This window comes from Gymnoscopelus braueri (genome assembly GCF_963280865.1).
Source record: "Gymnoscopelus braueri genome assembly, chromosome: 19".
In the NCBI taxonomy this organism is placed as follows: domain Eukaryota; kingdom Metazoa; phylum Chordata; class Actinopteri; order Myctophiformes; family Myctophidae; genus Gymnoscopelus; species Gymnoscopelus braueri.
The window spans coordinates 13,644,003-13,671,184 of NC_137621.1; the positions used below are offsets into that span (position 1 = coordinate 13,644,003).

The window sequence follows — 27,182 nt, forward strand, 5'->3', positions numbered from 1 at the left end:
ACCCAAAAAACCTGAACTTTGAACATTCAGTGGATTTTCTGTGGTCTGGGGTTTTCTGAATAATTAGGCTGGAAAGTAATCTGAGCTTGGCCCTTCTACAGTGAGGTCACAGTCGATTAATCCCGCCCACTCTCCTCCTCGCCCCTCCCCTCCCATATCCTATATATATACACTTTTGAAGGACCAGGACAAAGACTTTGAATGTGGTGTAAAAGTGAATGTCATTAAACCTTTAACAGTAGATGATGTCAAAAGCATGGGCTATGAAGAAAAATGCAAATGGCTGCACAACAACCCAGTAACAGCTGCACGTCAATTTCACTATCGTCTACAAGCATATTTCAGAGACTTCATTGGTGGCACGTCCAATCCACTTGGTGAGCTTGTAGATTTCTTCATACGTATTGAATTTCAACAGAGGGGTTCGCCACATGCGCACACGCTATTGTGGATAAAGAATGCCCCAAAAGTTGGTGTGAGCACAAATGCTGAAGTTGTTGCCTTCATTGACAGACATATAACATGTGCAATCCCAGAAGACGATGGTGTACTCAAAAAATTAGTCCTATCAGTACAGAAACACAAACATTCTACAACATGCAGAAAAAAAGGCTTCTGCAGATTCAACTTTCCACACCTTCCGAGTACTGAAACCTTAATAGCCACAGAACCTGAAGAAGAAGACCCAAACACTACACAAAGACTCCTTGAAGCAAGCCCCACGTTTCTGAACAAAGTGGCTACCTCCATGTCTAACAAGGACAATCCTGAGGATATCTCATTGAAAGACTTGCTGCAAGATGCGTGTGTCAATGAAGAAGATTACCAATGGGCCCTATCAGTCATGAAGTCTGGAAAAAAGATCATACTAAAACGTCAACCAGCAGATCGTTGGATCAATTATTACAATACAAGAATCCTGGAAACCTGGCAAGCAAACATGGACATTCAATTTGTATTGGACGCATACTCCTGTGTCATGTACATAACCAGCTACATGTTAAAATCTGAAAGAGCGATGAGTGAACTGTTGAAGAAAGTTGCTGATGAGAACAGAGGAGAAGATGTGACCACGCAACTAAAGAAGGTTGGCTCTGAATTCCTCAACAACAGAGAAGTAAGTGCACAAGAAGCAGCCTACAGATTGCTATCCCTACCATTGAAATGGATAAGCAGAAAGGTGGTCTTTGTCAACACAGCACCCAGACACAAAAGAGTTTCGCTTCTTAAGCCAGTGAGTATGCAGCAAGATATGGCTGACGATGACGAAAACATATTCTGCACCTCACTTCTCGACAGATATGAAGCACGCCCAAACTCCCTAGAAAGCATGTGTCTGGCAGAGTTTGCTGCCACCTACGTCGCATTATACAAAGAAAAAACTTCTGATGCCATTGACCACATACCAAACACCTTTGGTGAGGATGACAATCTGGAAGACAGAAACAATGACATCACCCTGAATAATCACCTTGGACAAATGCGAGCCCGCAAGCGTCACTGTGTCATTCGCTTCCACAAGGAAAGATCTGAGGGAGAAGAAAAATATAGAAACATTCTAATGTTGTAGAATGTTTCTATATTTTTCTTCTTAATGTTGTACTTACCCTGGCGCATAGAGGACACAGACCTGCTAGCAAATCACCCAACTTTCAAAGAGCACTATCATCGTGTTCTGCAAACAATCCACCACAACGAAAAGAAGTTCAGTATAAACACAAACGAGCTTGACCAAGCAATAGAAGACCTTGAAGAAATGAGACCACCACAGCAGGCCTGGAATTTGCTTGCAGCCAACACTGAACATGAAATAGCCATACAGGAAAATGAAGGCAATATCATAGAGAGAGACATACAAGAGGATGCAGACCGATCAAATCTTGATATCCAGCCCAATCAGCCACCTGTCCGATCAGAACTTCATGCACGTTTCACTGCGGAGCAAGACAAAGGTATGATGACTCGAGAAGATGACTTAAGCATGATGCGATCACTGACTCCAAAACAGAGGGAAATGGTGACCTTTCATAGAAAATGGTGCAAAAACACAATCATTGCACTTAAAACTCATCAATCACATCCAAGCTACCAAATCTTTCTGAGCGGACCAGGAGGAGTTGGTAAAAGTCACATCATCAAACTGATTCACTATGAAACCATGCACCTACTCCACCGACTGTCTCGTTATTTTGAGCCAAACAAGCTTGTTGTACTTTTGACAGCATTCACCGGAACAGCGGCGTTTTCCATCGACGGCATTACACTTCATTCTGCCCTCAACTTCGCACCTATGAATAAATCAAAAGGATACCAACCTCCAAAACAGGACGCATTAAATACATTGCGCTCACGGCTGGGGAAGCTAAAACTGCTAATCATTGACGAAGTTTCCATGGTGGGTGCAGATCTTCTACATCACATTCACAAACGCCTTCAAGACATCACTGGCATACACAGCTCAGAGTCCCGTTTTGGCAATGTCAGTATCCTTGCAGTCGGTGACCTGTACCAACTACCACCAGTCATGGCAAAACAAGTATTCGATACCCCTTCTGATGCCTATGTCAGACTACATGGTTCATTGTGGAAAGAAAACGTCCAACTATTTGAACTAACAGAAACGATGCGCCAGAAAGATGACCAACCCTTTGCAAAATTGCTTATGAGAGTTCGTACAAACACATGCTGTGCAGAAGACATTGAACTGCTACACACCAGAATCGTCTCTAAAACAGATCCCTCATACCCAAGTGACGCATTGCATGTCTTCAAAACAAATGCTGCCACAGATTCACACAATGGCGAAAAGCCAATAAAGTTGCCAACAAAAATATCCAACATCACCGCAATTGATTCACAAAAAAATTGTAAGACAGGAATAGTTAATGTTACACTATCAAGCAACCCATCGCATACAGGAGGCTTACGGGAGGTCGTGTCTATAGCAGTTGGGGCGGAATTTCCTTTTAAAAGTAGCTCTCAGGGTATCGGTTTGTGTTGCGTGTGACGTCACACCACAGCTATGGTCAGCCTTAAATAGACGATGTTGAAGGACGTTATATGACACACCAGAGCTGTAGAGGGACGGAGACAGATATACCGAGAGAGGACAGAGACACAGCAGAGACACAGTCAGAGACAGAGTCAGAGATAGAGGGACAGACAGAGACAGGCAGATGTTTCGCTGGACAGTGGCCAGAAAGCAGTCAAGAGTTCCAACGGGTGTTAGTTGTGCCGCTGTAGCCGTCGGCCACAAACTGTACTACTTTGACGTGCACTGTGAGTTGAAGAGCTGCTGCAAGGACCACGTGGACGTGAACGTCTTCGACACAGTGACTTTATGCTGGACGAAGGTGACTCCAGTGACACCCGGGAGAGGAGAGCGCCCCCATAGGAGTCACTTCATCAAACACAGAGGCCACACGGCCGTGCTGGTAGAAGCCGTCGTCTACGTCTGGGGCGGGAATACGCACAAATCATCAAAGCACTGCAACGTGCTGCATGCGTTTGACGTGGACACCCACAGATGGTTCAAGCCGAGGACGTCCGGGGCCGCTCCAGAGGGGAGGCACATCCACTCGGCCTGCGTCTTGGGGAAGGTCATGTACATTTATGGATATCTGCGGCTTGCGGATACAAGCCGCAAACTGGATTTCATAATGACATCTACAAGTTGGACACTGCCACGATGGTCTGGTCTTTAATCAACACCAGAGGCATTCCCCCACCTGCTTCACAAGGTCACCACTCTGCCACCATCGTCGGGACAAAGATGTTTGTAATAGTGAGGACGTACCCCTACACTATCAGGGCGTTTGACACAGAGACCGACTGCTGGCTGGACATCCCTTCTCAACAGCTTCCTCTAGACAGACATTGGCTTTGTTCACCCTTTGCCTACAATGGAGAGCTGTACATACCTGGTTGCAAACCGGACGGCGGACTGCTTTTTCCTCGTTGGAACCCGCGCGACGGACCCTGTGAACGTGATCTATGGAAACTCGATCAAGAAACCTGCTCCTTCAGGAAATGTGAGCCCAAGGGGAGATGTGGGACGTTTGGGACGTCCCACATGGCGGGAGATCGTGTAATCCTCTTTGGAGGATATAATTACAACAACAGCAATTCCCTGGACATCCTAGACTTAAGTCCAAGTCTGAAGACCTTGTGTAAGCTAGCGGTTATCCAGTACGACGGTCTGCAGCGCTCTGAACTCCCACACAACGTCAGGTGGGAACTGGCAGCCATGGTCGGCCAGAGAGAACTGAAGAGAAATTCTCTTTCATCTGAGCGATGGGAGTCGAGAAAGAGACGACGTGTCACCTTTTAGAGCTTGTAGATTTGCTATCTTTGAAGTTCTCTGCACTATAAATGTCAACCACAGAATTCTAAACTTCCTCACAGAAAGCAATGTCCTGAGCAAATCACAAATTGGCTTTCTACCAAAATATCGCACAACAGACCACATTTACACTCTAAACACCCTAATTGACAACCAATTAAACAAAAACAAAAGCAAATTATTCTCCTGCTTTGTCGACTTCAAAAAAGCATTCGATTCAATTTGGCATGAGGGTCTGATGTACAAACTGTTGGAGAGTGGCATTGGGGGGAAAACCTATGACATCATAAAATCAATGTACACTAACAACAAATGCGCAGTTAAAATAGGCGAAAAGCACACAGACTTTTTCCCCCAAAGCCGAGGAGTTAGACAGGGATGCAGCCTGAGTCCAACACTCTTCAACATATATATCAACGAATTAGCAAAAACGTTAGAACAGTCCACAGCTCCAGGCATCCCCTTGGCAAACACAGAAATCAAATGCTTACTTTTTGCAGATGACCTGCTGCTGCTGTCTCCAACCAAGGAAGGACTACAGCAGCAACTTGATCTCCTACACAAATTCTCCCAGACATGGGCCCTGACAGTGAACCTAACTAAGACTAAAATCATGATATTTCAAAAAAGATCCAGCCGCCAAAACCATCAATTTTTCCTAAATACAATCCCACTAGAACAAACAAAAAACTATACCTACCTTGGCCTAAACATCAGCAGCACAGGGAACTACAACCAAGCTGTAAAGGACCTGAGAGACAAGGCAAGAAGGGCATTCTATGCTATCAAAATAAACATAAAAATAGACATCCCAATTAAAACCTGGCTTAAAATACTGGACTCCAATTTCCCTCTATGGTTGTGAGATCTGGGGACCATTAGCAAACCATGACCTTGAAAAATGGGATAAACACCAAACCGAGACCCTACACACAGAATTCTGCAAATCCATTCTCCGTACCCAGCGAAAAACACCAAATAATGCATGCAGGGCAGAATTAGGACGATACCCTCATTATCAAAATAAAAAAGAGAGCACTTAAGTTCTACAACCACCTAAAAGAAAGCGACATAGATGCACTCCATAACAAGGCACTCACACACAGCGAAACTCTAGAGAGATGCCCCCTCAGCCAGCTGGCCCTGGAACTCCGGGCACAAACACAAACAGAGCCACGAGATAGAAAACCCATTGGACCAAACCAAATTATAAAACAGCAAAAGGAAAACTACCTGACACACTGGAAAGGAGCAACACAAAAGCAGAGTAAACTAGAATGCTATCCGGCCCTAAACAGAGAATACGCAGTGGCAGAATACCTGAGCACCGTGACCGACCCAAAACAAAGAAAAATCTTAACTAGGTACAGACTCAGTGAGCACAGTCTTGCGATCGAGAAAGGTCGTCACAGGCAGACCTGTATCCCGAGAGAAGACAGACTATGCACCCACTGCACACAAAATGAAGTGGAAACCGAGCTACACTTCCTAACCGTCTGTCCATTGTACCAAGACATCAGAGACACATACTTCCCACAGATTACAACCACACACGGAGATTTTGAAAACATGACCAATGACAAAAAACTCCCATATCTGCTGGGCGAAGTACAACAATGTGCAAACAGCAGCAAGATTCGTGAGTTGCTGTGATAGGAGAAGGATATCAAACGGAACACAACCACCCTAAAGACTAATCATTGTGTATATTCCGGCACTATACCTGCACCCAGTGATCTTGGTACATAGAAAATGATCTATTGAAGATTCTGACTTTCAAATGTACATATTTTTTGTTTTGATTGTATTGCTGTATTGTTGTATTGTGCTTTCTGCTTTGGCAATGTAAACGTATGTTTTCTCATGCCAATAAAAGCCCTTTGAATTGAATTGAATTGAATTGTACGAAGGCATGGAGGAGAGTATGTTTTCACTTTGTGTGTGTGTGTGTGTGTGTGTGTCCGTCTGTCACCAGCTGCGATTGGCTAGCGAGACACATGATGACATGATGACATCACTCATATCATACCTACCTGACCTGGCGGAGACCTGTGCTCCGAGGAGCACTTTTTCTAGTTTTTTATTATTTTAATTGTAAAGAATCTTCAGAAATGTTAAAAAAGTTTTGTGGTCAACAATGTGACTTTTTCCTCCAACAATGAGTGACGTGATGGAGCACTCGCCCAACGGATGTCATCTTAAAAGCGTGCTTAGGTTATTTATGATTATTATTACTACTGAAGGGAGGTGTGCTTCTGATGGCTAAGAACACTCACTGTCATCTGGCAGTTGCTAATGAGCACTCCACTGAGCCTGGACATATTTAATATAGTGTGTTTCCTGTTTGCGCAGATCATTCTGAAAGCTTTCCAAACTTTGGAGAAAGCCGCTTCACTCCATTTAATTGCTTTGCTACGTCTCATATTTATTTGCACACTTATGACAGGCATTTCTTCACCTACTGTAAGGAAATGGCGGTGCAGAGAGGTGTGTGTGTGTATGGTGGGGACTGAGTTTAAGTGAATTGATGCCACAGGTCATTAATTTAGGGGCCCACTGCTTGCCAAAGAGAAACTCCAATCACTGAAATACAAGTGTTCACCATTCAATCATAACTTTTCGGTTGCTTTTCTTTTTCTCTTTTTTTTTAACGGACAATATTATACACATCAGCATCTACTATAAAGTTCAAGTTGTCTGTCCGTCTGTCCGTCCGTCCGTCCGTGGCAGGTGGATTATGCCACAAATGGACATGCCCGAGCCCGACATCAGCACAAATTGCCGTTGCTAGACAAATTGATGTCAGCACCAAGTACTGTGCTCAAATCTGCCTTACTTGTTACAGTGTGTGTAAGGTACTCCGAGAAGAAACACCCCGATAAATTGCGGTCGGCGAGCGGTTCCCGATAATTTTTACTTTTCTAGCATGTTGGATAATTGAGTTTGTCGGACCCGATGAGAGCCGTGCTACACCCAATCAGAGCAATTGATAGAGTGAGCGAGCGAGATGGGGCTGTTAGAGGAATAGGGCTTGCAGACAGAGAGAGAGAGCTGTGTGTGTGTGTGTGTGTGTGTGTGTGTGTGTGTGTGTGTGTGTGACGCATGTATGTATCTCTGAACAGTATTGCCAGGTTTTGCGAGAGAAATAAGCAACCAGGTCTATGAAAACAATAGCCTCGCGTGGCCAGACAATATCACACGACACACTGCGTGGATATTAGTCTGGTCCCTATCAACGATAGATTTTTTTCCAAGGGGCGGTTACAAAAAGATCCAAACGGACTCTATTGGTTAGACCTAAACCAATCAGAGCAGTGCTTCCTTGTACGAACGAATCAGAGCAGTGCTTCCTTGTACGTCATTGCTCCAAATAAGGTGATAAGCCCGCCCACATTTGGATACTGGGCCCTGATTGGTCCCTCACGACTTCGGAGGGAGAGAAATGAAATCTCTATTGAGGGCGGCCAGACCTAATCTGCCGAGGGCTGAAGTGCGATGCAATTTTGCAAAGGCAGATTCGTCTGGAACCAGGCTATGAAAACAAGCCCAACAACACACTTTAAACCTATATATACAAATAAAATAGCCGATCTACAAGCTCACAACGCGTCGCAACTATTTTCAAAGAAAAAAAGCAACATTAAGAAATAAAGCCAAATAAGCAACTACACTTTGGAAATAAGCTCAAAAGAAACGCAACCACCAATATTTTTTACAAGCAACTCGCTTATAATAAGCGGACACGGCAACACTGCTTCTGATCTGAATTGGACTCTGGTTGACTTTTGAAACGTTTGTTTCAGAGAGGGAGAGAGAGAAATACAGAGAAATTGAGAATTATTTAATGTCAATCATTAGCGTCCTGTCTCGGTCTCGCGCATATATCACGGGAGCCTTTCACGTTTTCCTGAGACGTTTGGAATAAAAACAAATGTATGTATTGGGTCGGGATCACATCGTGGTGAAATATCTTGGAATCAGTGAACCCCTGTCGCCGACCAATCAATCGTGCGAGAATCACAACGATATATTTAGCCCGATTTCAAGAGAGAAACTCGTGCAATGTGAAATGCTTAACGATCTGTTCACTCGCCGACCATTTCTTAACTTCACATCACCAGGCTTTCTGCTGTTGAAAATCATAGAACTACAAAAACGTGTGATGCCCAAGATCCTACTACAGCAGGGGTCTTCAAGGGTTTTCAGTCCAAGGACCCCCTAGCTGAGAGATAGATGAAGCAGGGACCCCGACTGCATATCGCGTAAAATTATGTTGCAGATTAAACTTGTTCATAGATTTCATAGATAGCTTCATAGACTTGTTTGACAGCACTATCATCAGTGTATGTTGGATTCATATTAAAGGGATAGTTCACCCCCAAAAAATATATTTGTCTATCGAGTCTAGTCAAACCATAGAGACATGAATTCATGGATATTTTTTAGTTTTTTTTCGCATTCCTAATTCCAAATGATTGGCTTAGGAATGCGACAAAAACAAAAAAATGGGGTGACTAATCGATAGGAAAAAAAGTCATTTTGGGGGTGAACTATCCCTTTAATGTGTATTTTCAGGCATTTAACCCTGACCTTTCCCTCTGTACTTGGTCTGCTCTTTTACACCAAACCCCTTTACCGAAAACAGCCGATCTACAAGCTCACAACGCCTCGCAGAGCGTTGTGAGCTTGTAGATCGGCTATTTTTGGCTAAAATTCTCCTAAAAATAGGGATGCTATAGGGTTCAAATGGTTAATGTAAAAAAAAAAGGGGCTCATTGGCACGAAAACGCTTGAGAACAACTGATTTATAAGGCATTTGTAGAATCAGCCACAAGTCTTAATGCGTTACGAAGACGGACACATATTACATTTTTCGAATATCTAGTCTGCATATGTTGAAGTTGAAGTGATATATCTATTTCCCCGTGGAGTGGTCAGGGAGATTGCAGCGTGCGTCATGGAAGCTCGGCCCGTGAACAGCCGTGAGCGTGGCGGGGCGGAGGTGATGTAGACCCTCTCCTTACATCAACTCTCTCCTTGCCCCTTTCATTCACAGTTTGTCCTTTTCTGTCACTCACTCTCCCTCTCTCTATATCTCCCTCTGTCTCTCTCCAACTCTCTCCTTCTCCCTCTCCCCCTCTCTCTCTTTCTCTCTCCCTCCCTCCCTCTACCCCCTCTCTCTCTCTCTCTCTCTCTCCCTATCTCTCTCTTTCTTTCAGAACCTCCAGCAATCTTTTGGCTCTCTCTTGGTAGTGGGCGAGTACAATTCCTCTCGTCCTCCAGTCTAATGCGATGGCTCTCCGTGATTTCCACATTATTTCCATATCTTCCTGTATTGTGTTTGCTTCATGACGATCCAGTCCTTCTTGCCACCATTCACCACTTCAAGGAGGACTTATTTTCTATCAATTACACACCCCATGAAGCCTTGATTTCATGGATTTATTTTAGTTTTTGTGGCATTCCTAAGACGAATTTGATGACCGTGTGTATTTCCGGTAGGAGACACAAATAATCTACTTTGTGTCTCCTACCGGATACATTAGCCGGTAGTAGACGGGAATCAAATTATTAGCTTAGGAATGCGACAAAAACAAAAAAGAATCCATGGATTCAAGGCTTCATAGGGTGTGCAATTGATAGAAAATAAGTCGTTTTTTAGGTGAACTCCTCCTTTAAGCCCTGTACACTTATAGTCGTACGACGAATAGCTGAAATAACTATGTACAGTAAAAAGTTCGAAAAGGGGGGGGGGGGTTAGGTCATGACTTTTACAGGGGCCAGTTTGGAATTGCAGCCACCTGAAGGTACTCTTTTAGGGCAGTTTTGAAGGAGAGTAGGGTTTTACACTCCTTCACTGCTTCTGGTTGGGCATTCCACATTTCTGTTGCATAGCAGGAGAACGAATTCAACCCCTTGTTTGTTTAGATCAAAAGTAATGTATCAAACTGGGGACTCCTTGACTTTAAACAGGTTGAGAATCACTGCACTACAATATAGAAATTTGAGAAGAGTTTGGCGTATGAGGCCCAATATATCCTCTGCGTAAACAGGCTTTCTGTATTAGCTCAAAAGTAGCAATGTTGGAAAGTTAGGGATTGCAACTTTAAGTGGTTAAAGTTGAACTGAAGTGAACTGGTGTTGGGGTCATCTCAGACTCTCTTCCTTCATCCTTCCACTCAGCAGTGGACTGTCATCAGCGTGATGTGTCACCTCAAGAACAATGACCTACCCCTCGTTTTTCACTGTCGCCCACTGCCTGCGGGCATCTGTCACTGTCCACACTCCACACACACACACACACACACACACACACACACACACACACACACACACACACACACACACACACACACACACACACACACACACACACACACACACACACACACACACACACACACACACACACACACACACACACACAATGCTCTCCACCGTCCAGTGGAGGCTCCTCTGCTCTCCAGCCAAATATTTACATCATCCGTCTCTCCACCTATTGCATTCCTCAAGCCTGGTTCTCTGTCCTTGTCACCTAGCACACCCTCCTCCTGTCCCTCAAATACCATTCTATTCATAACGGTAATCGTGTGTGTGTGTGTGTGTGTGTGTGTGTGTGTGTGTGTGTGTGTGTGTGTGTGTGTGTGTGTGTGTGTGTGTGTGTGTGTGTGTGTGTGTGTGTGTGTGTGTGTGTGTGTGTGTGTGTGTGTGTGTGTGTGTGTGTGTGTGTGTGTGTGTGTGCGTGTGCCACATCGCGCGCGCACAGTCACATCAAAGCTGTGAACAGTGCTGTGTGTTTGTATCAACATGCAGCAGGCAGGCCTTTGTCAAAACGCTGAGAAAGAGAGAGAGGGCACTAGACAGTGTTTTGTTGTATTGTTATAATCTACACAACCAATGTTGCCCAGGTGACCCCACAGTAAACCAATGAATTCTAATTAAAGGCTTTTGTACTGAAGAAGAACAGAGCCACTTGCACATGCAGTAAAATATTTCACAGTGTCCACATATTGTAGAATGTCCAACAGTGTCAAAATGGACCAAATGGACCATTACGAGTCCCGTTACTGGTCCATTTGGTGCCATTTGGTTGGAGTGGAATTAACACAGGATTTGATAGATTTAATTCAATCATGACCAATTTTGTTTTACTACATTGCAAATGGCAAGAATCATGTGAACAGGAGAGCGAGAGAAAGCTGGGAAGCGATAGAGAGACTGACAGATCGCCCCGCTTTTTTTGTTATCCTTTTAGCACCTTTTGTATAAATGTGTACCACTGTACCTTTTCTGCAAACTTTTAATAAAGTAATCACTCATTCAAAAACCTGACATAATATGATATCATGGTCTCTCAACACAGCCAATTTTAGACCACCGTTGGAACGATTCCCATGTACTAGACTTGCTTCATAATCAACATTAGTTAAACATTGAATCCCTTTTTTCTTCAAATCAACCCACATTTCTCATTCTCTCTCTCTCTCTCTCTCTCTCTGACACACACACACAGATACGTGTGTGGCGAAAATAATTGACTTCGTCATCGGGGACTGTAGGACAGAGAATAATGCCATAGATTGACATTGTCATTTTTGTCAACAGTCAGCGTCACTCAAACTGAGGTCTGACAGCCTGTGTGTGTGTGTGTGTGTGTGTGTGTGTGTGTGTGTGTGTGTGTGTGTGCAGACAGACAGAGGTGTAAAGTAACTACTGTAAGTACATTTACTCAAATACTGTAATTTTCAGTACTTTTACTTCCACTCCACTAATATCTCAGAGGCAAATATTGTACTTTTACTCCACTACAATTATTTGAAAACTTGAGATACTTTGTAGATTTTGATTATTATTACAAACCATACATTAACCACTTCAGCCCTACATACATTTTGGCCTTTTGAAAAAGCCGATCTACAAGCTGACATGTGTTGCGATCGATGCGACGCATTGTGAGCTTGTACACAAGATTCTACACACACACACACACACACACACACACACACACACACACACACACACACACACACACACACACACACACACACACACACACACACACACACACACACACACACACACACACACACACACAAATGCAAATGCTGATGTGCGAGAGAGTGTGAACAGCTGGAGAGAGAGAGAGAGAGAGAGAGAGAGAGAGAGAGAGAGAGAGAGAGAGAGAGAGAGAGAGAGAGAGAGAGAGAGAGAGAGAGAGAGAGAGAGAGAGAGAGAGAGAGAGAGAGAGAGAGAGAGAGAGAGAGAGAGAGAGAGAGAGAGAGAGAGAGAGAGAGAGAGAGAGAGAGAGAGGATAAACGTTACTTAATAAACGTCACACGTCGTGTGTGTGATCATGCAGCCTAGTCGTTTCTTTTGGGCTTGTTTTCGTAGACCTGGCCGCTTGTTTCCCTCGCAAAAAACTGGCAACACTGGCACCCTCCCCTCCAGACAGATGAGGCTCGGGGGGGGCTCGGTCAAACTGCAGACCCCAGCTTGGATTCTCAGTGGGATGTGAACGGTCGTGGCTAGTGGTCCATATAATGGAGAGAGGCAGCATGAGTGACAGGTGGACGAGAGGATGATGGGGAAACTGCTGCCAGGATGAGGTGGAGTTGTGGGAATACTGCTCTGTGTGTAGAGATGCACTCCATTTACTGGTCTGTCACAGAGAACTAGGAGGGAGGTAGAGGAGGAGAGATGGGGGGGGGGGAGATAGGAGAGGGAGAGGGGAGATAGGAGCGAGAGACATAAAGGGGGAGAATGTGAGTGTGCAGTATATAGGAGAGAAGGAAAGGGAGAGAGCGGCAAGAATGGGTGAGAGAGGAGAAAAGCTCTAACGCTGGCAGTTAGAGGCTGCAGGAGCAGCCTCTAACTGCCAGCGTTAGAGCTTTTCTGTGTGTTCCCTCCACATGGAATGGATTTTTATAGCAATGTCTGCATATGTCAAATAAAGGAAGGACCCATTTTTTTATACCGTTAATCTATCTACTGTATCTCGTAGTGTGAAACTCGACAAAGGTTCTTTGGGAAAATAATTATTTGAAAAGTATTTGCTGTGTGAGAACCAAAGCCGGTGCAAAAGCCTAAATACTTAAAATACTGTGCGTAGATGCATACAAAATAAATAGACGCATGCTTCCTATTCATATATTTAACCACTTAAACCCCAGCATCCGTAATGTGGGAAAACCTTTTCACCAAAAGCTTCCCCCACAATAACAGAAAAAGAGAAAAGACACCAGTATAAAGACACTGGGGGACTCCGCTGAACCATATGGGGTTTAAGTGGTTAAGGGACTTATGGGATTACTATGAATCCATGAGTCTATATGCACACTGTCATTACAACTAGAGGATAAGTGTGGTTAATGTGCTTTAAAATATTTTAGACTTAAGGGTTACAAATATGAAAAGATTAGAATTAGGAAATGTTAGGATTAGGGATTTGGGGGTTAGGTTTAGGGTTAAAGCGGCACCATGTAACTTTTTTAATGAATAGAATGTAATTATGTCCAATCTGTATGGTAGAGTATGTTAATACAATATAACTTATACAATTGGGGTGGTTGTATTTTGTCTCCCTGCTTTTCTATTGAGACATTTAAATCGTGTCAAAGGTCATGTCTCAGGACACAGGATCTGACACAAATTTTGACCTGATGGTCAAGATTCATTTTATCCCCTGAGCAAGCAGGCGGGCTCTATGGTAAAAATGTCGGCACTTGTGCAGGAAACCGGGTTCAGATCTGGCGTAGAAGAGGAAAGTTACATAGTGCAGCTTTGAGGTTAGGTTGTGGTTAAGGTTATAGGATTAGGTTATGTTTGTGGTTAGGGTTAGGTTTGGCTAACAGGCTAAGTTGTGTGTGTGTGTGTGTGTGTGTGTGTGTGTGATTTAGCCCTCCCACACAAACAAGAAACAACAAACAGCAAACAAACAATACGAGCACAACCTCCAGTGTATCGTTCAGTTTGTTTGATCTATAGTATAATCTGAGTGTTTAGCACGTAGGCACTAGATTTTACATCATCAAACACTGTATCCATTGTGTGCGTGTGTGCGTATTCTCAGATCCAGGAGAAATGCAGGGAACCTTTATCAACATCTCAAAGGCCTTCGATACAGTCAGCTTCGAGACTGTTGAATTCTAAACTTGTTGAATTAGCCGTTAGACTGTTGAACAGGGTCTGAAATCGCTTGTGGCCAGGCTGCCGCACTAGATTAGAATACTTTCCTTTTATATATCGGACTACTCCCCTCCCCTTATGTCTCAGCAGGATCAAGAAAAACTTCTCCATTCATTCATCTTCAGTAGACTTGACTACTGTAACAGTGTCTTTACAGAGGTCTCCCTAAAGAAATCAATCAGATGACAGCAGTTGATTCAGAACGCTGCTGCTCGACTCCTTACTAATACCAAGATAGTGGAGCATATCACCCCAGTTCTTAAATCCTTAAACTGGCTCCCTGTGTGTCAAAGAATTGATTTAAAAATACAACTGCTGGTCTGTAAAGCTTTAAATGGTTTAGGGCCAAAATACATTTCTGATCTTGTACGATATCGTGAACCATCCAGATCTCTCGGGTCATCTGGGAAAGGTCTGCCAGCAAAGACCAAGGCTTTCTTCAGACTGCAGGCAAATCCAATTTGTTTCTCAAATCTGATCTTTGGGACTGACGTTAAGCACCTTAACGTCCATTGTCTATCATGCACAGTATAAGTATAACATGCACAGTATACAATACATTGCTGCTATGCTCAGGCACCTTAGTTTAGTTTTGTTTAGTTTTTTTTTTTTTTAGTTTTTATTATCTCAGGTAATTTGTAAATATGTAGATAACTTGTCTGGCCTTCTGTTGCTCTCTTGTTTTGATCTCCTTCCCACTTACCCCCCACCCTCTTCTTCTCCCCCCCCCCTCTTCTTTCTATGGAAACTAACGTTGCGATGGGAACGATGTACAAAAAAGAATTTCACCCACTTTTTTACCTTGTAAACCTGTGATGTGACAATAAAACTGATTCTGATTCTGACTGTCCACAGATCAGATTTGTGTTTTCAGACATCATTGACGGTGGGGCGGCCATAGCTGAGTGGTTAGTGAGCCCGCCTAGGGAACCAGCTGGCCCTGGTTGCCCCAGGTTCGATTCCAGGCTATCCTAGCATATGTGCCGATGATATGAAATTTGTCCCTGAGCAAGACTCTTAACCCCAATTGCTCACAGGTTCTCATTGGAAACAAGACCGCAAGGACTTTCATGAACGACCTGTTAAAAGGAATTATCCTTATCCTTTGACCTGATCTGTGTTGGTCGCTGTGGTTAAACAACAACGTATACGTGCCGCTCTGACAAAAACAACAGATCTACAAGCTCGCGATCGTGATGCCTCATGATGAGTGGTTATTTTCAGCAAGCGACACCGCCATACGATGAAGTATGAATCAGGCTTCAGTGTCCGAGTGAGACGCAGCTTTAGAAATCAGATTTGACTGATTGATTGATTGAATACTTTATTTAGAAAGACATGGTAAAAGTACATGGAAGTACAATTCACAATACAAGGTCCTCTACACTGGATCGCTCATAAAAGAACTTGGCTCACATTTCAAACCACCTAGGAATGGTGTTTCAAATCTGATTCGCAATAATCTGTTAAATATTTGATATTTTTTGCTGTTCAGACTTGATAATAACCAGACCACTGCCCTATAGCACATGTAGGCACTGCAGCTCATTGTGAGATGCTTCCTCCACAGCCGCCAAGACGTGTGGTCTTACCATAAGGCTTAAGCCTCAGGAAAACTGGAGTACACTGCCAGCCACCACCGAGTGTACAGTACAAACCCACCATCCGTCAGCATCGACAAAGACATCTCAGTGCAGTGATGTTTTTTCCCCAGCCAATGATATCACCCTGACCCGTTCTTGCTTGTGTTGTCAGCAACGAGATTTTTAGATTGTGGTCCTAGCAATATTAGATTGCTAGGACCACATCACCAGCGACAAAGTCCTGGAGAGAGCTCAAATACCTAGCAGTCAGATAATCCACCCTGCCACTTCGTCAGCTGCACAGGCATGGTCTTCTGCAGTGAGCTGTGTCAAGTTAAACACTGGAAACGCTCTAAAGACCAGCTCAAGTACCAACTCACTGTCGCAGGCATGGACACTAAAACGTGGAAGCTCAATGCTGCTGACAAAAGCTCCTGGCACTCTGCAGTAAACGACATAGTGGCACTCTGCAGTAAACGACATAGCCTTGAAGCACAATAACATCAAGCAGATAGCTGCAATGCACAAAGGTGCTCGTCAAAAAGGGTGCCATGTCTGCTCAGTTCAGGAGTTCAAGTGCACCAGATGCCAAAAACATCTGCAGGCCAAGGATTCACTGATATGGACATCAACAAGCCTGCCTCAAACAAAATGACCCTAAGCACTAAAGTCTTCCTATGATCTTTGCAAATCGTGTGTGTGTGTGTGTGTGTGTGTGTGTGTGTGTGTGTGTGTGTGTGTGTGTGTGTGTGTGTGTGTGTGTGTGTGTGTGTGTGTGTGTGTGTGTGTGTGTGTGTGTGTGTGTGTGTGTGTGTGTGTGTGTGTGTGTGTGTGTGTGAGTGTGTGAGCATGTGTGTGTGAGCATCAGGGGAAGGCCGGTGACATCATGTGGTTCACGTTTGACCGTTCATTCTATGCCAAGGCGGCAGCAGTGACCTTCCTCACTGTGCCAAGTTAACCAATGAAAATCTTGTCAGATGAGCATTTTCATCATATATCCCTTGAACATCCCATCTCTCCCACACGCACGCACGCACACACACACACTTCCTGTTAAGTCACCTGGGAGCAGATACCCACTATGCAGAAAGGACAGCGCTGTACACCCGCCTTCCACACAACATGTCCAACAACCAGGTCACGCTCACTGCACCGCCATCAACACCTCTGATGCAGTATGAATATTCATAGCACCTGCCAAAAGCCATGTTAGCCTCAACCTCACCCCCCCCCAACCCCCACCCCAGCCTCTTCCAGATGCTTCTTTATCCCATTAAAACCGGGAAAGTATCTGTGTCATTTTAGATTTGTTTCGTTGGCTATTAAAAAATAGCAGATATACAAGCTCACAGCACGCTTGTACATCTGCTTTTTTTTTTTTTTTTTTTAATCTTGAAAGAACTACTGGTTTAGAAGGAATTTGTAGAATCGGCCTCAATAAAGTATTCAATCAAGGTCTTAATGGGTTATAGGAGATGTCTCTGAATCAATCTCTGCTGTTTCATCTCAGATGATCTATGCTTGCTTTGAGGTTTTATGGGGGGGGGGTGCTTTGATAGGTGCTGGGAGACAGAGGGATTGGGCAAATGCCGATATGTGTTGGAATGTTGGGTATCACTGATCGGCACAGAGTGTGAGCAGAAAACCATTTGACCGTGAATTGAGGAGTTAAGCAAATGCTGACAGTACCACAAGAGCATTAGAGAAGTCTGCCAATGCCTTCTCATAAGGGTCATCTCAGGGGAACTTCTGTGTAAGTGCATTTGTGCACGTGTGCGTGGGTTTGGGTGGGGGTGGCTGGGTGTTGTGCATCAGTGTCATTTAATTCCTAAGTGCACACCAAAGTACCCGGCCAAATAAAAGATCAAACGAAAATCGTTAAAAAAACAAAACACACTCACTGACTGTGAATATAAACAGAGACAATTTTCATTCACCTGAGCATATGGTGCATTAAAGGTTTTACATCCCTAAAACCCATCCACCATGCCACACAAAATGAATAAAGAATAATGGTCTTGTTATTCAAATTTCACCTTAATTCTCTGATGGAAGGTCAGGTCACTGCCTTGCTTATCACCATTTCCAACAGTATTTGTGTTTTATTAAACACTGTTTAATTCCAATAAGGGATGCAAAAGCGCTATCATAAAAATTGCGATACCATGGTACAAAGCCCGGACGATTAGCCACTTAAGCACTGTATACTTTGTCATACAACGAATACCAAAAATAACAAATCTTTATTTAGGATTATTGAACATTTGTGAACATTTAATGACATCCCAAAGATAGGGACGCCAGGTAAGAAGTAATTAAATCAACTGAATCGACTCCAGTCGAACGGAATGTTACCTCTTTCTGTAGCTATACGACCGAATCAAATCACTCAGCTCCCCGCTAACCTGAAAACGTGCCTGTGACACTCATTTCAACACAAATGGCCTTTGCTACACTTTTATGGGCCTCTGGGCGATGGAACACACACCAGTAGTTAAAACGGGAGAAGCGCTGAGCGTGCTGCTGACCCGGTGCCTGTCTCATTCATAGGCTGATTCACGGCAGCCATTACAGTGCTTGAAGAGACTGCCTGATTGGCGCCAGGAGCGCAGGGCCTGCTCTAACTCTCCGCTGCCTTATAGACAAACACTTGAAACTTACTGTGGGTGTCAGAGAGACATTAACAGAAACCAACAAAGAAGTGTAGAGGGAAAATGAAACACACAAAGACAAAAAGATGCTCAAGAGAAGAAAGACGGAAAGAAAGAAAAGGAAAAAAGGAAATGAAAAGCAACTAGAAAAAGTGCTCCTCGGAGCGCAGGTCTCCGCCAGGTCAGGTACGTTATTGTGGCCTCCTGGTGGCGCTATAACAGGCCAATGTGAAAAGTGTGGCATTTCTTCTTAGGCCTTTCACGGCAATCAGACAGTGCATTCATGATTTGAGGCATTTTGTTCCAAAAATGTGTTTTGCTAAATTAGACCTGCTGGTGGCGCTATAACAGGCCAATGTGAAAAGGGTGGCATTTCTTCCTTGGCCTAGTGGGAATGTGTTTGTGAAATTTCACGGAAATCGCAAGCTGCGTTCATGATTTGAGGCATTTTGTTCAAAACGGACCAATGCTGCAAATTTTGGAAGCCAACCTTAGCCAATGAGGATGGAATATGGGAAATCGGACAGATCCGTGTTGATCACATGACTATAGAGATACTGTGTACCGATTTGCATGACGTTTGGATAAAATCTGTAGGAGTAATGTAAAAAAATGGGTTTTGCACAAATCGGCCTCCAGGTGGCGCTATAACAGGCCCATGTGAAAATTTTGAGGCAGAGGTTCTGAATTGGCATCCAGGGAGTGTGTGTGCACAGTTTCGCAGCGACCGGGCAAACGGTGCCAGAGATTACACGGACAGGACACACACACGGACACACACACACACGGACGGACGGACGGACGGACGGACGGACGGACGGACGGACGGACGGACGGACGGAGGGTAAATACTCTCTCGCCATACCTTTCGGCCTGGCGGAGACAACAATGGAAGCAGGAGACTATGAGAGAGATAAGCCATCAAATGGCCAACCGTGTGGTCGAGGAGAGAAGCAAGACGAGGAGGAATTTCATTAGCTTGAACCACTAATTCCTCAAAGTCAATCAATGACCAAGGATTTAGATGCTGGGGAGACGTAAGACTGTAATGCTGCAGCCTGCAGCCTGGTACGAAGCAGTGTGTTATATTCAATGGCAACTACACAGGGACAAAATAGCCAATGCAAATGATGAATATGAATGTGTTTTATTCCACTATGGAGCTGTTTTTTTCCTAGCAGGGCAGGGGAAGACTTATGAATAATTAATGAGCCAAGTGTCCTCATGTTCGGAGGCACAGTCATGTTCCAAACAAGGCAGGCGCACAGATAGAAGCGGGCTTGCGATGGCCACACTGTCGACTCAGCACTGTGTCTGAGTTGCATACCGATGGGAACCAGTTGTAATCTATTTTGAAATTGCACATACAGTAGTACTTGACAATGAGTTGCATTTAGTAATGTTGATATAAAATGTATTTTGGTTTCAGAAACTTTGCCATTCAGCCTATCCGTGGTTTGCAGAAAAGTAAAATGCCAACCTTTTTGTCAGCCAATAGCACTTAAAGGGCAAGACCACTTTGGTAGAGGTTTGGGTTGTGTAGTTACCTTGCCATTATGTAACTCCAAAGGTGGGCAAGAAATAAAAGATAATTGCTCCATTGATTAGAAATTGATAATTCAAAATATGCTCCTCATTGACTTACATTGTACGGTAAAACTGCTCTCAAAGTCACTCTTTTAGCACAAAAACGAACGCAAACAAAGTTGATTCAGACAATATAGACATAAAATGTCAACTTCCTGTTGATTTTGCCATTTTTAATAAGTAGAAAACCCGGACTGGATCGGCGGATCCGGATCCAGATCTTCAAATAGTAAAATCAACAGGAAGTTCACATTTGTATTAAAAAAACAAACAGTACTGGGTTTGGTGATGCTCTATATTGTCTGAATCAGCTATGTTTGGGTTCATTTATGTGCTAAAAGAGTGACTTTGAGAGCTGTTTTACAGTACAATGTAAGTCAATGAGGAGCATATTTTGAATTATCAATTTCTAATCAATGGAGCAATTATTTTTGATTTCTTGCCCACCTTTGGAGTTACATCATGGCAAGGTAACTGCACAACCCAAACCTCTACCAAAGTGGTCTTACCCTTTAAATACTTAGTTGACCGGAGGTCCGCAGGGCTCTATCCTTGGCCCCACTCCTTCTTTAGTAACCAAGTAGCCAATAAGGCTCCAGGACGCAGCCTTTCCAGTCTCAGGAGACGAGAGGCACATGGAAAAAAACGGAATGAGAGAATGATGACGGTGTGAGGGACAGAGGGAGAGCTGGAGGAGAGCTGGAGGGAGGTATACAGTAGAGGCAGCAGGTGACCGTCATTCTATTCTTGGCAGAGCTCCGTTTGATCTGTTCCAGTGTCACCGGGATGCTGTCACCTCCATGTCTGCTGCCTGCCACACATTTGGGGTCTCCCGACCTTCACCCTCACTCACACTGCAGCTGGCACAGCTGTGGTGTGAGTGAGTCTGGCAAATACAGCTGGCAAATACAACACGAGCCAAGCACACACGCCCGTGCGCACGCACGCATGCATTGTACTGTATTCACAAGTACACTGTGGTGTACTTGTGTACACCAAGCAGTGGTGGAAGAAGTTCTCACATTTTGTACTAAAGTGAAAGTACCAATAACACAATGTAGAAATACTCTGTTACAAATAAAAGTCCGGTATTAAAAATGTACTTTTCTGTACGATCTGACTCATATGTTCTGGTCATGTCCAAGCCTGACGGAATACTGGAGATCTTTCTTTGATGTTATTTCCGAAATATTAGCACTAAATGTGGATCCATCACCTTACATTGCTATCTTTGGTGTCCCCGAAGAGGGGACCCGAATGAACACCAGACAAAAGAATATAGTTTCATTTGCTTCTTTAATTGCTCGTCGTCGAATCCTCCTCCTATGGAAAAACCACTTACCTCCCTCAAACGCATCCTGGCTGCGGAATTTAATGTAATTTTTGAAACCTGAAAAGATAACATTTGCTGTCCGTGGCTCGGTTGAAAACTTTTATAAACACTTTTATAAAACACTCTCTTTTTTCTCTTTTTTTTACTGTCCCTTCTCTTTCTTTTTTTTTCTCTCTCTTTTTGCTTCTGTTCTTAATGCTTTCTTTTTCGTTTTCCCTTTTCTTCTCTTCTAGTTTTAAGAGGTGGGCAGGTGGGTGGGAAGGTAGGGCACGGGTATTTGGAAGCAGGGGGATAGCCGAAGGGGACGTTTTAAAAAATAGAAAACCCACAAGAAAGCACTGACCTTGAAACCGCTGGTAAACCTACCGGTAAATGTAATTATGCGATGTCATGTACTATGTATTCATACATAGTCATGTGATGGATCATTGCAAAAATGTGGAATAAAAATTTAATAAAAAAGAAAAGTACTTGGAAACACTCCAGTAAAGTAGAAAATACCCCAAAGGTGCACTTAAATACACAGTACTTGAGTAAATGTACTTAGTTACTTTACACCACTGCATCTAATAACCATTTAAGCCCTATATAATTTGTTGTACGACGAATAGCGAATATATATGATGTTCAAACGATGCGATGCATTGTCAGCTTATAGATCATCAATTTTCTCAACTTTTGAACATGTTTGAATGCCCCCTAAAACACAAAACATACACACGTTGTTGGCCTATGTGAGGGTCACAGCAGTAATTCACTCACTAACTACATCCTTTGCCCTCAAGGTCAAGAACAAGCTAAGACCATAGCTTTATCAAGTTCAAATTGTACTGCAGAATGAACCTGACTAGCACAAGTTTGACTGTTTATACAGTATAATCCAATGGGAGGAACGGAGAGAACCCTCACACACTCTACTTAAAGTTGCACTATCTTTGTGCTCAGTTGCCACAGCAGTAATTCCCATTAGGGAGAAAGAGCTGAGAAGTGTGTGAACAGGTAGTGCAGGTCTATACTTATGTAAAGAAATGCAGCAATGTACCACATCTTCTCAAATTGCGGATATGTTTCGAAATGAGGAGGGGGATCTTCAAAGACAGTATATAGGGCTAGTTATGACTCTAGTTTAGAATGTGCCAGTGCTTTAAAATTGTCGATCTCAAGATCCACATGGGAACGGCATGACTTCAATGTGGATCTGGGACTTCACGTGGCCAGACATCAGTCATCTATGTCGTAGATGTTATGATAATTGTGTTTGACGTATGACTCCCAATTTGGGCAAAGTTACAGCCTGATCCAAGCCCCATTAACTCTTTCAGTGCCAAGAGTATTTTCATAAAGTACTCCCAAACTGCCAGGAATTTGCGTTTTTTTTTATTTTTAAATTTTGTAATTTTTCATTCAAATGAATGATCTGATTGGGGTTTTAAACCCATAATACAGTTCTACCAGTAGAGAGCAACAAATCGACACATTGATGATCTCGCTGGCTCACTCGCCCCCTCCCAAACAGGCTCACGTCATATCCGGTCAGAACCGGATGTTGACATTTTCGATAATCGTTGATCGGGCTAAATTACGATGCGATACACGACTACGATGACTGATCGTCACCCAGACCAAAGAGAGTAGACGTGGACCTCTCCGTTCGCTTTTTATACCGTGTGAAAAAAACGTGACTTTCCCTATTCTGGCCAAAAATCACCGGAGAAAAACAACGTGACCCGGAAATGAATTTTTTTTTTTACATCCGGCTCCGGGTGAGTCTGATGTAGTCAGGAAGCGAAAGTGATCATGAAAAATATACAGAATAGCGCGACCACAGTCAAAAGTAAAAACTCGGGATTTCTCGTGCTGGCACTGAGGGTACTCGGGAAAAACTCGGGATATGTCGGGGCGTGGCACTGAGAGAGTTAACTTCGTTTATAAAATCTTTACTTTAACGTAATTACAGTATGTATGCGACAGAGAACTTGCCACAAAGTTCAGCATTTTGGTTTTTGGAGCGTTTTCTATATAGAACTTCAATTGGATTACTAGGTTTCCACTTTTGTGACAAGATTATGATTTTAAATGATAAAATGATAAAAATAATAATTGCCAACCCCAACCGTGGAGAGCCTCATGAGGGAACCTGAGGTATTTATATGATTTTGGCTACCGTGCTTCGTGCCAGAGGTTTCCTGCTGTCGTTCAAATTTGCATTCATTTGGGCGACTAAAAAGGCTTTGCTTTCTGCCATAAGAAGCTTTTACCCATTTTTCCCGCGTCTTATAATCACAAAGCAGCAAGTGGACTCTGAATCCGGGGGAGTGGTAATGAGATTACGAGCGGCAAATCAATCATCCGAGCAGTGGCTCCACATGTGAGCAGAGAGAAAGGAGAGGAAATGGCTAAAGATGCAGGATGGTGGTATGCCAATCAACGTTCTCCAGGTAAACACAAAGACTGAGTGGCGTCATGAGAACTGAGGAGCAATCTTCACCCACAGTTACATCACCGCCATCATCATCACCACCATCATAATTTTAATCATCATCATCATGTACTGTATACCTGCACCACAGACAGTCAAAGACATAAAATGCCACCAATCTCTCTCCTCTCCTCTCCTCTCCTTTCCTCTCCTCTCCTCTCCACCCACACCGAATAATATCTGCAAATCCTCTTGGTCACGCGGCGTTGACCTCTTTGTGACCTTGTCTGAGCTGATAATCCAAACTCATTTTGAACGCCTCAAAAGTTGCCGGAGGCAAAAAGTTGTCTGGGAAATATTGGCGTGTTTGAAATATTCATGGCAGGTTGTTTTGTTTGCTTTTTTCCTCACTGTGTGCAAAAATATGATTTTGCTAAACCAGGTTCTGGATTTTGACAAATGTTTGGCCGTCTATTTTCTTCCCACGATGCATTGTCAGGCTAAACTTTCTGTCTTTGTGTCTGAAACTGATAATGTAGCTCCGTGCCTCAACAAATCATACTTTAATTCACACAAAATGGGCCATCTGTCTGTTAACCAGGGACTTGGACTTTTGTTTGTTATACATTTTGAGATTTTTCATAGATTTAGCTTTCCTGGTAGAAATGTGTTATTTATTAATTCACACAAAATGGGCCATCTGTCTGTTAACCAGGGACTTGGACCTCTGTGCCAGGGATTTTTGTTTGTTTGTTATACTTTTTGAGATTCTTCAGATTTTGCTTTTCTGGTAGAAAATGGTTACATCTGAAAACCTTTCATTTTAGGTGTTCACACTGGCTGCCCAAATACGATTTTTGGCCAAATAGGCTACATGTATTTGGAATCAGATTGGTGTTTATCAAGTCTGAACTGCAAAAGAACAAATGGAAATAGATTTAGCAAATCAGATTTGATCTGAAATATAGACAGTAGGCCTACCCAGCTGGTTTGAAATGTGATTCAAATCATTCTAAAGATGACAGATGTTGCTTGCCGAAAATAGCCGATCTATAAGCTCACGTGTCGTGTTGTGACACGTGTGGGCTTGAAGATCTGTTATTTTCAAAGATGTCTGAATACACAAATCCGTTCTGATCATTTGCAAATGTGCACTGTCAGTCCTAAAGATCATAAACCTGCAACCTGAACAAAGCCAGTGTTGTGTGGTCCTGTACCCCAGATGACAGTGAAGTGACAATTTAAGGACTTTAAAAACCTTTTTAATACCTAAAAACAATTACTGCATCAAAAGTAATCAACAAATTACAGTTTACTATAAAAACTGCATGGTCAAACATTGGCCAAATTGTCAAATAACATAAGAAAGAGGCAAACATTGTGAAAATAGCCGATCTTGTAGATCGGCTATTTTCACAATATTTCTAACTGTGGAGCAGAGTCAAACTAAAATGCCTCAACTCCTATAAGTCCAAGTGCTTGTCAGGGTGGGGGGGGGGGCAGTTCAAATGAAAATGATTATTTTAGGGGGTCACGGCCTGAAAAGGTTGAAAACCACTACTGTATAGTATCATGGCCTCAGCCAGTCAGTGTCTGAGATAAAGTGTGTGTCCAATGAATCCAGCAACTAAGCTACTGTTATGTTAATGGACCTTAAAGGAGATCTGACCAGTGGTTGGTTCAAAAAGCACAGAGAGAAACGTACCTGCTCTATCTCTCAGTCTCTCTCTCCTCTCGCATCTCCGCACGCACGTACACACACTTTTTTTCACACACTTTGGGGGGGAAAAAGGGGGGGGGGCAATTTCTTACATATAGCAGTTAGAAAATAGGGACGCCAGGGTTAATGTAATTAACAATTTAATTAAATGAAGCCAACACATTCTCACCGACCATAAAACTGAATGGCCAGAGGGGAGATATCAAAAGCAGAGGGACGGATCCCCAGCAGATCGACTCCTACACACACACACATGCGCGCGTACACACACATACACATACATACACACACATACACGCACGCACGCGTATACTCAAGCGTAAATGCACGCCCATCCACACACATACAGTATAGGTGGTGGGGTGAAAGAGATTACACTACATTGTCCATAAAAGATTTATTTGTGATTATCCGCTTGATCTGCGTTTAATGTAGATGACTATAAGGTAAGGCCAATTTCCAAAAGCAAATTACTCGCTTGGGTTGAGTCCTTTATGTGTTTGCTGAGTGCTGGATTTAAAGACCATTAATATTCTGTTGGCCCAGGACTTTAAGAGAGCTCTCTCTTACAATTCCCCCCGTTTGGAACCTGTCGACAATTCAGCAGCTTGTTTTTGTGCTGCCTTGCGTAAAGCATCCAGTAGTATTATTTCAAACATACTCCTGCTGGTTTAGAAAGCATTGGATGGTTTAAGGCAGGGGTCTTCAAGAGGGGGTCCGGGACCCCTAGGGGGTCCTCAGAGTTACTATAGGGGGGACGCCAAATCCTTCTGTGATAGGAACTTTTTGTTTTTACACTAAGCACTTGAACCCTAGCATCCCTATTCTGAGGGGAACATTTGCCAAAGATAGCTGATCTACCAGCTCACAACGCCTTGCAGCGCGAGGCGTTGTGAGCTTGTAGATCGGCTATTTATGGCTTGGTGTGGAGGGAAGAAAGATCAGACCAAGTACAGAGCCAACGGTCAAGTTTACTAAGTATCAAGGGTTTAAGTGGTTAAAAGTCTGAAAATACACATTAACATGAATCCAACATATTGATAGAAAAGTCAACAAACCAAAAATACATACATTTACTCAACACTGCTGCTGTCAAACAAGTCTATGAAGCTATCTATGAAATCTATGAAACAGTTCTGCAACACAATTTTATACAATATGTAGTGGGGGTCCCTGCTTCGTCTCTCTCTCAGCTAAGGGGTCCTTGGCCTGTAAAACGTTGAAGACCCCTGGTTTAAGGCCAAAATACATTTCTGATCTTGTGCTGTACATCATGAGGACGTCCAGACCTCTCGGGTCATCTGTCTGCTTTCTGAACCCAGAGTCACAACTAAACGTGTGGAGAAGCAGCGTTCAGTTTTT

General features: G+C 43.4%; 1 protein-coding gene across 1 annotated transcript; it reads left to right on the forward strand.

Moving 5' to 3' along the window:
- Nucleotides 1–3,176: 3,176 nt before the first annotated feature.
- LOC308074665 (kelch domain-containing protein 3-like) lies at nucleotides 3,177–4,330 on the forward strand (the record flags this gene model as incomplete). The annotated part of the gene is made up of 2 exons (XM_080414172.1): nucleotides 3,177–3,604; nucleotides 3,715–4,330. The coding sequence occupies 2 exons, from the start codon at nucleotides 3,177–3,179 to the stop codon at nucleotides 4,328–4,330; spliced, it is 1,044 nt and encodes a 347-aa protein (XP_080270298.1).
- Nucleotides 4,331–27,182: the final 22,852 nt, after the last annotated feature.